General features: G+C 53.9%; 1 protein-coding gene across 2 annotated transcripts in view; it reads left to right on the forward strand.

Moving 5' to 3' along the window:
• MRC2 (mannose receptor C-type 2) overlaps positions 1–13,553 on the forward strand; it is a 56,092-nt gene that overhangs the window by 27,555 nt on the left and 14,984 nt on the right. For both annotated transcript variants that reach the window (XM_082706550.1, XM_082706551.1), the window contains exons 2-9: positions 5,741–6,142; positions 6,823–6,996; positions 7,198–7,362; positions 7,578–7,691; positions 8,065–8,208; positions 10,855–11,043; positions 11,185–11,339; positions 12,243–12,350. In XM_082706550.1, the coding sequence (XP_082562676.1) occupies positions 5,741–6,142; positions 6,823–6,996; positions 7,198–7,362; positions 7,578–7,691; positions 8,065–8,208; positions 10,855–11,043; positions 11,185–11,339; positions 12,243–12,350 (1,451 nt within the window). The remainder of the gene's footprint in view (positions 1–5,740; positions 6,143–6,822; positions 6,997–7,197; positions 7,363–7,577; positions 7,692–8,064; positions 8,209–10,854; positions 11,044–11,184; positions 11,340–12,242; positions 12,351–13,553) is intronic.

Raw genomic sequence — 13,553 nt, forward strand, 5'->3', positions numbered from 1 at the left:
CTCCAGACCCTCCATGTCTTCAGAGAGTCTCCCCTCCTGCAGAAGGCACAGCTCCCTCCTACGCCCCCCAGACACCTGGATTTTAAGGGCTTGTTTGCCTCATGTCCTGCCATTTCCAAACCCACTGTTCTTCTCTAACTAGGACAGTGCTGGGTCTCCTCATGGCCCCAGTAGTGCCTGGGACATGCCATGCACATAGCACGTGCCCCAGGACGATCAGGTGCCTTTGAACCTAGAACCCAGGATGTCAGCATGTGACAGAGGAGGAAACTGTCCTTGAACAGTATTGCAACTGGGAGTCCTAACCTCTTCCCCTCTCTGAGCCTCAGTTTCCCTATCTGTCAAGCGAGGGGCAGGTGGCCTGGTCCTGGGAATGTCTCTCCTGACTGACACGGACCTCTTTCAGACCCTTCAGTTGCCGTGTATTATGGTGGCCCAGCCTGGTTAGACTCTCTTCAGGCCATGTGTTCTTTTCTGGTTGGGGGGTGGGGAGCAAGGGTGCCACCCCCTGGGCTGCTGGGGACTCCTGTGACATTTTGGGGATGCATTGTCTATTCCCATCTCTGAGAAACATCTACAAAAGCAAGCACTGTTTTTTCCCTTTTCCGGTCCCAGGCCCTTTCCCTACCCCCTGCCAGGGGCCACTTTCTGTCACTACTGACTGTCCTCACTGCAAGGGAGTTTCTGAGAATCAAATACCCAGTCCTTAGAGGATCCAGGCCTGGATCAAGTCATGGGGCTGGTTTATGGTTCTAGAGGGCGGCTGGAAAGGAAGGAGCAGGTGGAGGGGAGGGGACAGAGAGGACCCACATGCTGGTGTTGTTGACGAATGCAGAGGACCGATGTCCCCGCCCCACCAGCCTCCTAACCATGGTGTTGTAAGCACTCGGTGACAGGAGCTGCGGGGACTCTGTTTTATGGAAATTAATTTGGCAGCTGGAATAGGGAACAGAAAGGTTGACAAATTGGTTGTGATTGTTACCCAGACAGGAGATTGACTGATCATTTCATTCATTCATTCACGTGTTCATCCAGTATTTGTAAGCACTACTGTGTGTCGGGCAGAGTTGTAGGTGCTTTGGAAACAGTGGTAGAAAAGACAGAGAGAGTCCTTGGAACTTATGAACAAGAGGAGAGACACGCAAAACAGAGCACGTCAGGTAATGAGTTTTGCTTCTGGAAATGGCAGGGTAGCTTGCACCGATCTAACTCTCTGGCCAAGAGGACTTAGAGACAAAGGACAGAATATAGGGGTGCCTGGGTGGCTCAGTTGTTAAGTGTCTGCCTTCAGCTCGGGTCATGAACCCGGGGTCCTGGGATCGAACCCCGCATTGGACTCCCTGCTTGGCACGAAGCCTGCTTCTCCCTCTTCCACACCCCCTACTTGTGTTTCCTCTCTCACTGTGTCTCTCTCTGTCAAATAAATAAATAAAATAAAATAAAATAAGAGGGTAGAAAAAAAATACCATGGTTTGAGAGCTATCAAAAACAACCAGATGCTGGGGAGGAAGCCATCTCCTAAAGAAAAGAAGCAGATGGGGTGAGAGGTTCATTTACCTGGGAGCACTGCCCCCCCCCTTTGAGGGCCTCAAGCAGAAAGCAGTAGGTCTACTGGTCAGTGTTTGGGGCTACCAGAAAAGCTAAAATGCAAGAGGGAAAATCCTAGAAAGGAAGGAGCCATAATGGTGTTGTCTTACAGATTCTTCTCAAATCCTTGGCAATGAATAAACTGTTCCTGGAGGGGGTGGGGGGTGTAAAGCATTAAGAAACCCACCAAGAGGGGCGCTTGGGTGGCTCAGTGGGTTAAAGCCTCTATCTTTGGCTCAGGTCATGATCCCAGGGTCCTGGGATTGAGCCCCGAATTGAGCTCTCTGCTCAGCAGGAAGCCTGCTTTCTCCTCTCTCTGCCTACTTGTGATCTCTGTCAAATAAATAAATAAAATCTTTAAAAAAAAAAAAAAAGAAAAGAAAAAAAACCCACCAAGAGACAGCAGCAGCAGAGAGAAGGTTTCAGATGCTGCCTGGTGCTGAGGGAACAGAGTTTGGAATTCAAGTTCCACCAAGTCAGAGGGGCTTGATAATTGCCTAAGGTTTTCCTTTGAAACTCCAGAAGGGTCTCACCTTATGATTAAACCCAAGGATAACAGCCGCACCCTAAGACTAAAGGCAAAACCAAAACAACCCCACCCTAGTAAAGCCTAAAACCAAGCCTCTACAGGATCAAGATGATCCACCAGTAATTTAACTGCCTGCCAGAACAAAACTCAACATTCTTTTTAGGAAGATTAAAAAAAAAAAAAAAAAAAGGATCCAGACTCCCTGGAACATGTCATCCACAACATCCTGTATACCATAAAAAAAGAAAGAAAGAAAGAAAGAAAAATCCAAACTCTTCATAACATTACCCACAATGTCCAGTATGTAACAAAAATTACTAGACATGCAGGCAGCTGGGAAAAGTGACCCATAATCAAGAAGAAAAAAATAACCAGTAGACAAAAGACTCACAGTTAACCCAGATGTTGAAAAAAAAAAATCAGATAATAATAAATATTGTGAAGAGAACTACAGTCAAGCAATATGATAGAGAGTAACTGGGTGGCTACTTTAGATTAGGTGAGAAGGACCTCTTTAAAGATGGGACTTTTGAGGGGCGCCTGGGTGGCTCAGTCATTAAGTGTCTACCTTCAGCTGAGGTCATGATCCTGGGGTCCTGGGATCGAGCCCCGCATCGGGCTCCCTGCTCAGCAGGAAGCCTGCTTTCCCTCTCCCCTGCTTGTCTATCTTGCTGTCTCTCTCGCTCTCTCTCTGTCAAATAAATAAAATCTAAAAAAAAAAAAGAAAAAGAAAAAGATGCAACTTTTGGAGTGCCCAGGTGGGTCAGTCAATTAGGCATTATTCAGCTCTTGCTTTAGGCTCAGATTATGATCTAAGGGTCCTAAGATAGACCCCCATATTGGGCTTCACACTCAGTGGGGAGTCTGCTTGAGGATTCTCTCCTCCTCTCTCTGCCCCTCCCTGCTGCTCAAACCCTCAAGCATGTGCACTTTCTATCTTCAAATTAATAAATAAATAAGTCTTTTTTAAAAATGTGACTTCTTGGGGGCGCCTAGGTGGCTCAGTGGGATAAAACCTCTGCCTTCAGCTCAGGTCATGGTCTCAGGGTCCTGGGATCGAGCCCCACGTCGGGCTCTCTGCTCTGTGGGGAGCCTGCTTCCCCCTTTCTCTCTGCCTGCCTCTTTGCCTGCTTGTGATCTCAGTCTATCAAATAAATAAATAAAATCTTAAAAAAAAAAAAAGTGACTTCTTAGAAAAGTGAAATACTAGGCAGAGGAAGCCCCACAAGAGCCTTAAGGCAAGAAAGCCCCAAGCCTGGGGCTCCTGGTTGGCTCAGCCGGTGGAGCTTGTGACTCTCAAACTTGTGAGCTGGACTTGTGAGTTGGAGCCCCATGTTGGGTGTAGAGATTACTTTAAAAAAATAAAATCTTAAAAAAGAAAAGAAGGAAGTACTAAGTCTGTTCAAGGAAGGACAAGGAGGGCAGTGTGACTTGAGCACGTGTGATCCAGGGTCAGACTGGCAGACAGGACCAGACATATAGGGTCTGTGGCTCATGGTAAGAAGTCTGATTTTTATTTGAAAAGTCATGAATTGCCTCTGAAGGATTTTAAGCAAGAGGGAGACTTATATTAGGGAATAAGCTATTTGCCACCTATAAATTGTGTATGTTTTTGTCACTGGAATTCTGGCTTTGCTTGTGATTTTTTTTTTGCTATTGAAGGGATTATGATGTCACAGAGTTCATCACTGTTTCCTTTATGACCTTCAACACTCCAATACCATTTTTTAAAAATTGATTTGTTAGAATTTATTTTTTTTAAGATTTTATTTATTTGATAGAGAGAGAGAGAGAGACAGTGAGAGAGGGAACACAAGCAGGGGGAGTGGGAGAGGGAAAAGCAGGCACCCTGCTGAGCAGGACCCTGGAATCATGACCTGAGCCAAAGGCAGACACTTCATTTTGAAGCCAACCAAGTACCCCTCAAATATCATTCTTAAAAATTTCTGGAACTTTGGGGCACCTAGGTGGATCAGTTGGTTAGGTGACTGCCTTTGGCTCTGGTCATGGTCTCAGGATCCTGCGATCGAGCCCCGCATCGATTTCGCTGCTCAGTGGGGAGTCAGCTTCTCCCTCTCTCTGCCCTTTCCCCCTTCTCATGCTATCTCTTCTTTCTTTCAAATAAATAAATAAATAATATAATAATAAAATAAAATGTAATAAAAATAAAATAATAAAATCTCTCTCTCCCCCCCTACATATATAAATAATTTGGGGGAAATTTATTTATATCTTTTAAAAGTCATCCTGGCTGGCCATGGGAAATGGATTAAAGAAGGAGGATAAGGCCATGGTGGAACAGAAAGAGCTTGGGGTTTAAACTCAGAAGACCAGGACCAAATTTCGGCTCCATCTCTAACCAACTTCGTGACTAGTTAAATCATTTCACTATCCTTCGTCAGTTGCTCTGTGTGTAGCACAAAAGAGGAACCATCATGATGTTAACAATAGTAATTTACAGTGCCCGTACCGTGTGCCAGACCCTGCTCCAAACCCTTGCCATGTAGTCTCTCAATTAGCCTTCACAATAGTCTGATGAGGAAACTGAGTCAGAGAGAGGTAATGCAACTTGCCCAAGTCACAAGCCGGGGTTTGGGCCTTAGTAGTAAGATTCATGCCTTCAAGACACAGAAATTATCCTGAGGGGTTAGTGGCTAATGGATGCAAAAGTTCCCTGGGAACAGAGGTATGTATGTGTGTGCTGGGTACTTCAGCAGCCGCCTGGAAACAAGGAGAAGGTGGTCAGACATGGGTGTCAGGTCTCGGGTTGCTTCCTGGCTGTGTGACATTGTGAGCAGGTCACTCCTCTAAACTTTTTTTTCTCCTTTCCATCCTCCCTCTCTCTCGCTCAGCTTTAGTGAGATATAATTCACATATCAAAGAATTCATCCGTTTAAAACATACAATTAGTTGGGTTTTACTGATTCACAGAATTTGGCAGTTATCACAACAATCTAATTTCAGAACATTTCATCACCCCAAAAGAAACCCTGTACCCCTTAGCAATCACTTCCCATTCCCATCACCCCCAGCCCAGCCTCAGGCAACCAGTATCTAATTTCTATACATTTGAGTCTCGATTTCTTAACCTGTAAAGTCAGCGTGCTTGGGCACAGGTTGGATTCCTTTAGCGCTGCTTACAAAATAAGGTGTGAAATGGTGATGGGAGGTGTGAACGGTTGGATATGGGGTGGGGGTGGGGCCTTGGGAAGATTCTAGAAGTCAGGAAAGGAAGGAGCCAGTGAAGCTGAGGGGCAAAGGGGAATAATAAGACAAACTACGGCAAACCACAGAGATCTTTGGAAAAGCACACAGTACCCAGCCTGCCACGTGGGGCTGGGTCTGCCTTTGAAGGTGGGACGGAGGGCTGAGTCCTGCCTCGAGGGGGAGTGTGGGGCTGGCACAGAGGCTGGCCATGCAGACTGTGCCTCCTCTGGGCACACGAGGGTGGCGCTGCATCTCACCCCCTTCCTCAAAGTGTTGGGGGTGAGAACTGATTTACCATATGAGGGAGGCTCACAAGCCAGTGCCAGGCTTGGGAGCAGCATCTGAAGGCAGCACCGGCCATCGGGAGCCAGCCCAGAGAGCCCCTGCAATGGCTTCATGTCCCGCTTTCCCTTGCAGAGCCCAACGTCTTCCTCATCTTCAGCCACGGACTGCAGGGCTGCCTGGAGGCCCAGGGGGGGCAAGTCAGAGTCTCCCCAGCCTGCAATGCCAGTCTCCCCGCCCAGCGCTGGAAGTGGGTCTCCCGAAACCGGCTGTTCAGCCTGGGTACCATGCAGTGTCTGGGCACAGGCTGGCCGGGCACCAACACCACAGCCTCCCTGGGCATGTACGAATGTGACCGGGAGGCACTGAATCTTCGCTGGCACTGTCGCACACTGGGTGACCAGCTGTCCCAGCTCCTGGGGGGTCGCACCGGCAACATGTCCAAGGCTGGTGGCCCCGAGCGCGGCGACCAGACCCGCAGCGGCCAGTGGCGCATCTATGGCAGTGATGAGGATCTGTGTGCGAGGCCCTACTATGGTGAGAGACGGCTTGCGGGGACTGGGTGGGGCCCTCCAGGGTCAGGAGGCCCAGAAGCCACGGAGTGATGGGGACTTTGGCCTCTGCAGACCTTTGGCGGCCCGATCTTTAATGGCAGTGGGAAGCATTTGGGGATAATTAAGAAAATTCAAAGCGTTTATTGTTAAGAAATTACAAAAGGACTACAACTTGTAAAGACCTCAAACAGTACAAAAGTGTGTAACATAAAATTAAATGACAATTCCCTTCCAGGCCCACGCTCCAGAGTAGACCCTAGAGTAACTCCCCTTAGTGTCTTGATCCCCATTTTGCCGGGATTACCCTGGGGACCTGAGTCACCCAGTGCGGGGCCATTCATGGGAATAATGAAGAAAACTCCCAACAGCTCAGTCCTGGGGTTCCTTTTCCTGTAAGACAGCCTGAGTTCGGAGATGGAACTTTGGGGGGAGGGGCAGCTGGAGTTTGGACAGGCATCATGGGGAGCTCCCTCCCAGCCCGGGGCAGCAGGACCTCCCCCAGGCTCCTGCGCTCACCTCACGGCAGAGGGAGCTTTGAAGCCTGAAGCACCACGTGGGGCTGCCCCATCCCCAGCTCCTGGGATAGGGGATAGTCCCTGAGGGCTGAGGGAGGCAGACAGCCTCTGGGGTCCAGATGCCAAGGGACTGGCTCCCTTCCTGCAGAGGTCTACACCATCCAAGGGAACTCCCACGGGAAGCCATGCACCATCCCCTTCAAGTATGACAACCAGTGGTTCCACAGCTGCACCAGCACAGGACGCGAGGACGGGCACCTGTGGTGCGCCACCACCCAGGACTACGGCAAGGATGAGCGCTGGGGCTTCTGCCCCATCAAGAGTGAGAGCTGGGTGGACGGGGCGGGCCAGGGCGGCTCCCGGAGGGAGGCTGAACTTCAGGGGCCTCAGGGTGGGTGGAAGAACTTTCCAGACTGGGGTGATAAGATGCCCTGCTCATAGCGCAGAGCAGCATGTGGCAGGGATGGGGGTCTCTGTGAGGGGAGTCTCCTCACATCTTGAGGGACTGCTGTCGTGGTGGCAGGTAATGACTGTGAGACCTTCTGGGACAAGGACCAGCTGACTGACAGCTGCTACCAGTTTAACTTCCAGTCCACTCTGTCGTGGAGGGAGGCCTGGGCCAGTTGCGAGCAGCAGGGGGCAGACCTGCTGAGCATCACAGAGATCCACGAGCAGACCTACATCAATGGTGAGGTGGCAAGGCCCTGGGGTAGCAGGGGAGGTGCTGGGCCTGACAATTGGGGTCATGGCAGGGAAGGGGGCAGGAGCCGGAGACCCGTCCCCATCTTTGGAGGGCACTGAGCCCTTTCTGCTGGTGGGGCTGGGAGGCCCTTGGTGGGGGCACAGAGGGACAGGGCTGAGGGTGGGGCGATCCCGTTCTCACTGAGTCTGTCCTGTGCTCAGGGCTCCTCACTGGCTACAGCTCCACACTCTGGATTGGCCTGAATGACCTGGACACCAGTGGAGGCTGGCAGTGGTCCGACAACTCGCCCTTGAAGTACCTCAACTGGGAGAGTGGTGAGGCGTGGGGTTCAGGGCGCAGGGCATCCTGGGGACTGCAAAGGCCTTTGGCCTCTTTATTCCTCTCCTGGTACCCTGCTCCAGATGGTGTGGGGGCGGGGGGCCGGGGTGGTGGGACAACTTTCCCTCCCTCTGCCCCCAAGTTGGGCCCCACTAGAACCTGATGGGGCGGGCTTGGGGAACAGGCTGCATATCAGGCCTGGCCACGGAGGCGGCTGGGGCCAGTACCAGGGCTGGGTGGAGGGCGGCCCGGCGCCGGGGTGTGGGGTGGAGACAGCGAGCAACCCCCCTAGGTCCCCCCAGGGAGCAGCCTTGGGCTGGGGTGTGAGTTTCTCTCTCCTGGGCTGCTGGCGCCCTGCCCTCCCCACAGATCAGCCAGACAACCCGAGCGAGGAGAACTGCGGGGTGATCCGCACGGAGTCCTCGGGCGGCTGGCAGAACCGCGACTGCAGCATCGCGCTGCCCTACGTGTGCAAGAAGAAGCCCAATGCCACCGCCGAGCGCCCGCCTCCGGGTGAGCCGATCAGATCCCCGCAACTCACTTGGCGCGGAACGGGGTGGGACGGGGTGGGGCGGGGCTTCCGGGGCCTCCTCCGCCCGAGGGGACTCTGATCCTCCCTAGTGGGGGACCTGTGGACCGCTCCATTAATCCCTCCGGAGAACATTCGTCCACAACTGTGTTAAATGCTGGCAATTCGCACTGTCCTTGCAGCGGTCACACTGCGCTGGAGGGTGACAGACATCTCAACACAGAGAATAGCCTGAGTCCTGTGCCATTATAAAAACATGTATAATAAATGTTAGAGGAGAAGAAATGCCTAGAGAAGAAGTTGCTTAAGCCCCTGGGAGTTAAGAAGGGTTTCGTGGGCGTGACATTTGATTGGAGCCTTTCAGGTAGACTGTAACTTTAAAAAGGCCTGAGGAGTTATGAGGGAAGGGCATTTCTGGCAGAGGGAACCGCATGTGCAAAGGTGTAGAGACATGGAAGTATACAGCAGCACCAAACAGTTTGGGGAGCATTGCGGTCTGGTTGGAGTCTAGGCGCTAATCACTGCCAAGTGTGGGTTTTGGAGGAGTGGCATAGCCTCCCCTGAGAGCGGGTTATAAATGCAGAATCTCAGCCGCCCCTCCCCCACCGGCACTTCGCGAGGTCCTCAGGCAGTGCGTGCAGGTGCGAGAGTAGTTCAGAAAGGCAGGTGGCAGCCAGTCCCCAGCGGGTCTTGGCTGCGGGGCCCAGTTGGGGCGGAGCCAGATAGGCTGTGGGGAGCCTCTGCATGTTTTTAAGCCAGGGAATGTCTTGCTGACACTTATGATTCACAGAGATGGCTCTTGGGGGCGGTGGAGGAGGGTGGGGTAATAGGCACAGCGCGGCTTTGGGGACCATGCCCCTCCCTGGTGTGTGGCTGCTCGGTCTCTGAGTGCAAATTGGAGTAAACTCCGACCTCTTGGAGGGTTGTTGTCAGGCTGGAGACCTGGCCTGGTCCAGAGGGGCAAGCCCGAGGGGGCAGAAGAAGTGTTAACAGTGTGCAAAGGGCTATCCAGTGGCCGTGGGAATGGTGAAGAGGGAATTATCATTATTTTTTTTGTAAAGAAAATCCATCAAACCCAGAAAAAAAAGCACAAACTCACCAGAAAGTAAAGAGCTTACAGAGCAGGATTTCTACTCCTGACCATGGAAGTATTGCAGAAGATCAGTTCAGGGCCATAACCGGCCACTGCTTTCTGTCCTCCTCTCCTAAGGGGTCAGGAGCAAAGTCTTACTACAACACTGGCGCCCCGCACCCAGAGGACCTCAGTTCTAGGAGGGAGCAGGCAGCAGGCGCCAATTCTAGGTCTTCTCAGAAGCTGCTTTGTGAAGGAAGGAAGAAGGGTCCCCCTTCGGGCAAGCCCAGCCTATCCTTCAGGACTGGCCCCTCACCAACTCTTCTGTCCCTGGACCTCCCCAGTGTCGCCACTGTTGGGGGACGTCTCCTGTGGGGCCTCATGGACCTGTAGATATGTCTGTGGCAGCAAATTTTCTCTTTCCACCCCGCTCTGAGCCGTTTCTTGGATGGGTTCTGCCTTCTGGGTCTCACCACACAAGGCATGTCATTCCAAAGGAGGTACCATGGTGCCCCCCAAAGCATCCACATTTCCTGAGTTTCTCTCCTCCCATCAGCCAAAGAAGGCCCCCTCAGGTCTGAGCTTGGGTTCTGTCTGGCTGCAGCCTTGGGTCTTAGCTGGCGAGGCTGAGGAGACGACTGACAAGCCTGAATCCAAGAGCCAGTCTGCTCAGGCTTAGCCCTCCCCACTCTGCCCGGCCTCCAAGAAACAGTATGCTGGACCCTGGAGGGTCTCTTGGAACGGAGCGGATCCCAGAATCCCAGTCTAGCGTGATGCTTCGAGGGGGAGGGAAGCTCCTGGCCAGGCAGAATCCTGCCGGAGCCTGACAGTGTGAATGGTGCAGTGAAGTCTGGTTTTTTCTTGCTAAGTCCCAAGTGAGAGCTTGTTTGCTTTAGCTGCTCTGGGACCCCAGTCCTAGACAGGGAAGTTGAAATGCGTGAAAGCAGGGGTGAGGAAGAACCCGTTACCGGTGGGTTTCGCGGTCCTTGGGTGGAGCCTGGCACGTTGGGGAAGGAGCAAAGAGGAGAAATCCCTGCTAGGGGAGTCCTTCCAGGTGGCAGTGACTTCTTGGGCCGCCAGCCTCCCGGGCCCCGCTTCCCCATCCCTTCATTCTGGACTGCCACGGTCAGCACCAAGTCCACATCCAATATAAGCTATTTGAGGTAGTGACAATGGTTTCCTTTATTAATCAAGGTGGACATAAGCTAAATTTGAATCTATAATAGGAAACCCCATTTATGGAGGAGGGCACTGAGGCTCCTGAGGCTGGCCTGACCTAGGTCTGCACCCATCTCTTTCTGAAAGATCCCCCACCCCGCGCCGTGGGAGGGGCTGTCCTGTCCTGGGTGAAATCTGCCACCAGCTCCTGGGGCTCTGCCTCTGGGCCTCCAGCCTCCCTGGAGGGCCTGGTCTTTTTCGCATCTGGTGGCCAGGGCTGATCTGAGACAGGGGTGGGGAGGAGGGGACTCTGGGGCCCTGCCCGGGCTGACTCCCAGCAGGCTGGGGCTCCAAGGCTGGGTGGCTTGGTCCCTGAACAGCACCTCGTGGGTCTCTGCAGATGTGTGGGCCAACGTGAAGGTGGAGTGCGAGCCCAGCTGGCAGGCCTTCCAGGGCCACTGCTACCGCCTGCAGGCGGAGAAGCGCAGCTGGCAGGAGTCCAAGAAGGCGTGTCTGCGGGCTGGTGGGGACCTGCTCAGCATCCACAGCATGGCCGAGCTGGAGTTCATCACCAAGCAGATCAAGCAAGGTGAGGGGCTGCTCGTCCACACTCCTCCGTGCCCAGCCTGTCCTGCCCAAGGGGTCCTGGGACCATCTCTCCGTCCGCTGCCAGAGGCCAAGGCTGACCTCTCCGTGCGCTCTCTCTCCCCTCTCTCCCACCGCACCCCAGAGGTGGAGGAGCTGTGGATCGGCCTCAACGACTTGAAACTGCAGATGAATTTTGAGTGGTCTGATGGGAGCCTTGTGAGCTTCACCCATTGGCACCCCTTTGAGCCCAACAACTTCCGGGACAGCCTGGAGGACTGTGTCACCATCTGGGGGCCGGTGAGAACCCCTTCTCCCCAGCCTCCTGGTTCTGCCCTGGTTTTAGGAGTGCTGTCAGCTCCTGTCTCCACACACCCCCCCACTGTGTCTCAGAAGCCCCCACTTGTCTGCCAACCCCTTCCCTTCCATGTGGAGAGATGGGCAGGGTCTGAATCCTCCCCATCCGGACTAGCTGGGTCACTTTGGGCAAGTTACTTAACCTCTCTGTGTGTCAGTTTCCTCATCTGTCAATGGAACACTAAAAGTACCAACCTCAGAGGGTCATTGGGTGGATTTAAGGGGCAGGCCCTGCCTGGCACCGTCTTGGTCCGCCAGCTGCTCTCCCCGCCAGCAGGTGGCATCGGAAGCCGCATTTTAAGGACCTGCTCCATTGGCAGGGTGGCTCTGTGCCAGCCCGACCCAGCCCAGGGTCCTGTCTCTTCCCAAAATGATGGGGCGGTGACTGTCTGCCAGGACTTTGGCTCGGATGCAGTGTGGGTAGATGAAGGAATCGATGGAGGGCTTCAAGCCGACATGAGACCCTTTAAAAAGACCAAAGTCAAAGGGACAGAGCACCAACTCCAGGGACAGAGAGGACGCTCTGCGGTGAGATCCTGCAAACAGTGCCAGGACGATGGAGACAGAGCCATCTGGCATAAGGGATGCTATTTAAAAATTTATAGACAGTTATTTGTTGAGTGTCTGCCACGTGCCAGGCGTTCTCCTGGGGGCTGGGACACAAACACCCTTGCCCTCTGGAAGGAGCCAAGGGCAGACAAACTGCTGGCTAGGAGAAGGGGGACACAGGCCAGCCTGGGACACACACACAGATCAAGTTGGAGGCAGGGGTGGGTCTAGAAAATCCCGTTCACCCAAGGCTTTGGGGGAGGGAGGCTGAGACGCTCTCTCATCCTGTGTCCCCAGGAGGGTCGTTGGAACGATAGTCCCTGCAACCAGTCCTTGCCCTCCATCTGCAAGAAGGCTGGCCAGCTGAGCCAGGGGACGGCCGAGGAGGACCATGGCTGCCGAAAGGTGAGGGTGTTTCTGGAGCTGCCCCCTGGGCGGGGCCAACCGAGGGGCTCCCCCGGGAGGAAGGGGGCAGCTAGAATTGTGCAGCCTCCCTTGCTGAGCACATCCCTTCCTCCTGCTCTCCAAACTGCTCTGTTCCAGAAGGGGTGACACCGGCTGAGGTGGGGTGGGGTAGGGTGGGGGCAGCTGGGAGGAAGCAGAGTTCCCCACCCCCACTCGGCATGAAGAAGCCACTTCCCAGAGGCAGCAGAGAGCCGGAGGTGGGTGTGAGCAGGCCCCCAGGTCATCCTGAGTGTGGCTGCTGGGCTATACCCCAGTCCTGCTTCGCCACCTCCGTCTTTGCCAGCACCCACCATGCCACCTGATGTCTCCCCTGGAGGAATGAGGCCATTCTGGGGTCCCTGCCTTCCGTTCCTAGCCCAAGGGGCTTCCAGACCATCAGGGAGGGAGGAAGATCAGGAATGACTGGGCTAGTGGGGCAGAGCATGGATAAATGAGTGTGCAGGTGGGTGATGGACCCAGCCCCTCCCAGACGCCCCCAGCCTGGCCCTCAGCCAAGCAGCGGGGTCAGTGGCGGGGATGACTATAGAGAGGTTGTTCAAAAGAGACACTTGATGGTATTTTTGGCCCCTGATGGCTCCAATGGCCAAGGCCACGCCCTTGCTGCCAGTCTGGCATTCATTCTGTTTCCCTTCAGAGTAAGCCCCCTTCCTGCACCTCACCTCACAGGAACCCCGGGCTCTCCCCCCGGGGCAGGGGCCTGAGACAACAACAGGCATGAGCTTCAAGGGGGAGGAGAGGGGGCCGACGGGGCCCTGCTGAAGTGCCCGGGGGACCAGCGTGGTCCGGGACTGGCCCAGGCGCCCTGTCCTGCCCTGAGGGAGGTGGGAGTAGGGGAGTGAGGACAGTGACTAAGTGCCCAGGAACCAGGGCCACCTGGAATGTGTGTGCAGTGTTGGGCAGCCCCGGGTAATGCCCTGGGATCTTAGCACAGCCCCAGCACTCCCCATCCCAGTATCAGCCCCCCAGGGCCCCCAGCTTCACTTTTGCTCTGGCTCTTGCCCAAGGGGCTGTGTTTCTGTCCCTTGAATCTACCCTGAGGCTTCCCATTTCTTTCTTTCTTTCTTTTCTTTTTTTTTTTTTTTTTTAGATTTTTTTAAAATTTATTTGTTTGACAGATAGAGATCACAGGTAGGCAGAGAGAGG

This window comes from Mustela nivalis (genome assembly GCF_964662115.1).
Source record: "Mustela nivalis genome assembly, chromosome: 17".
NCBI classification, from domain to species: Eukaryota; Metazoa; Chordata; class Mammalia; order Carnivora; family Mustelidae; genus Mustela; species Mustela nivalis.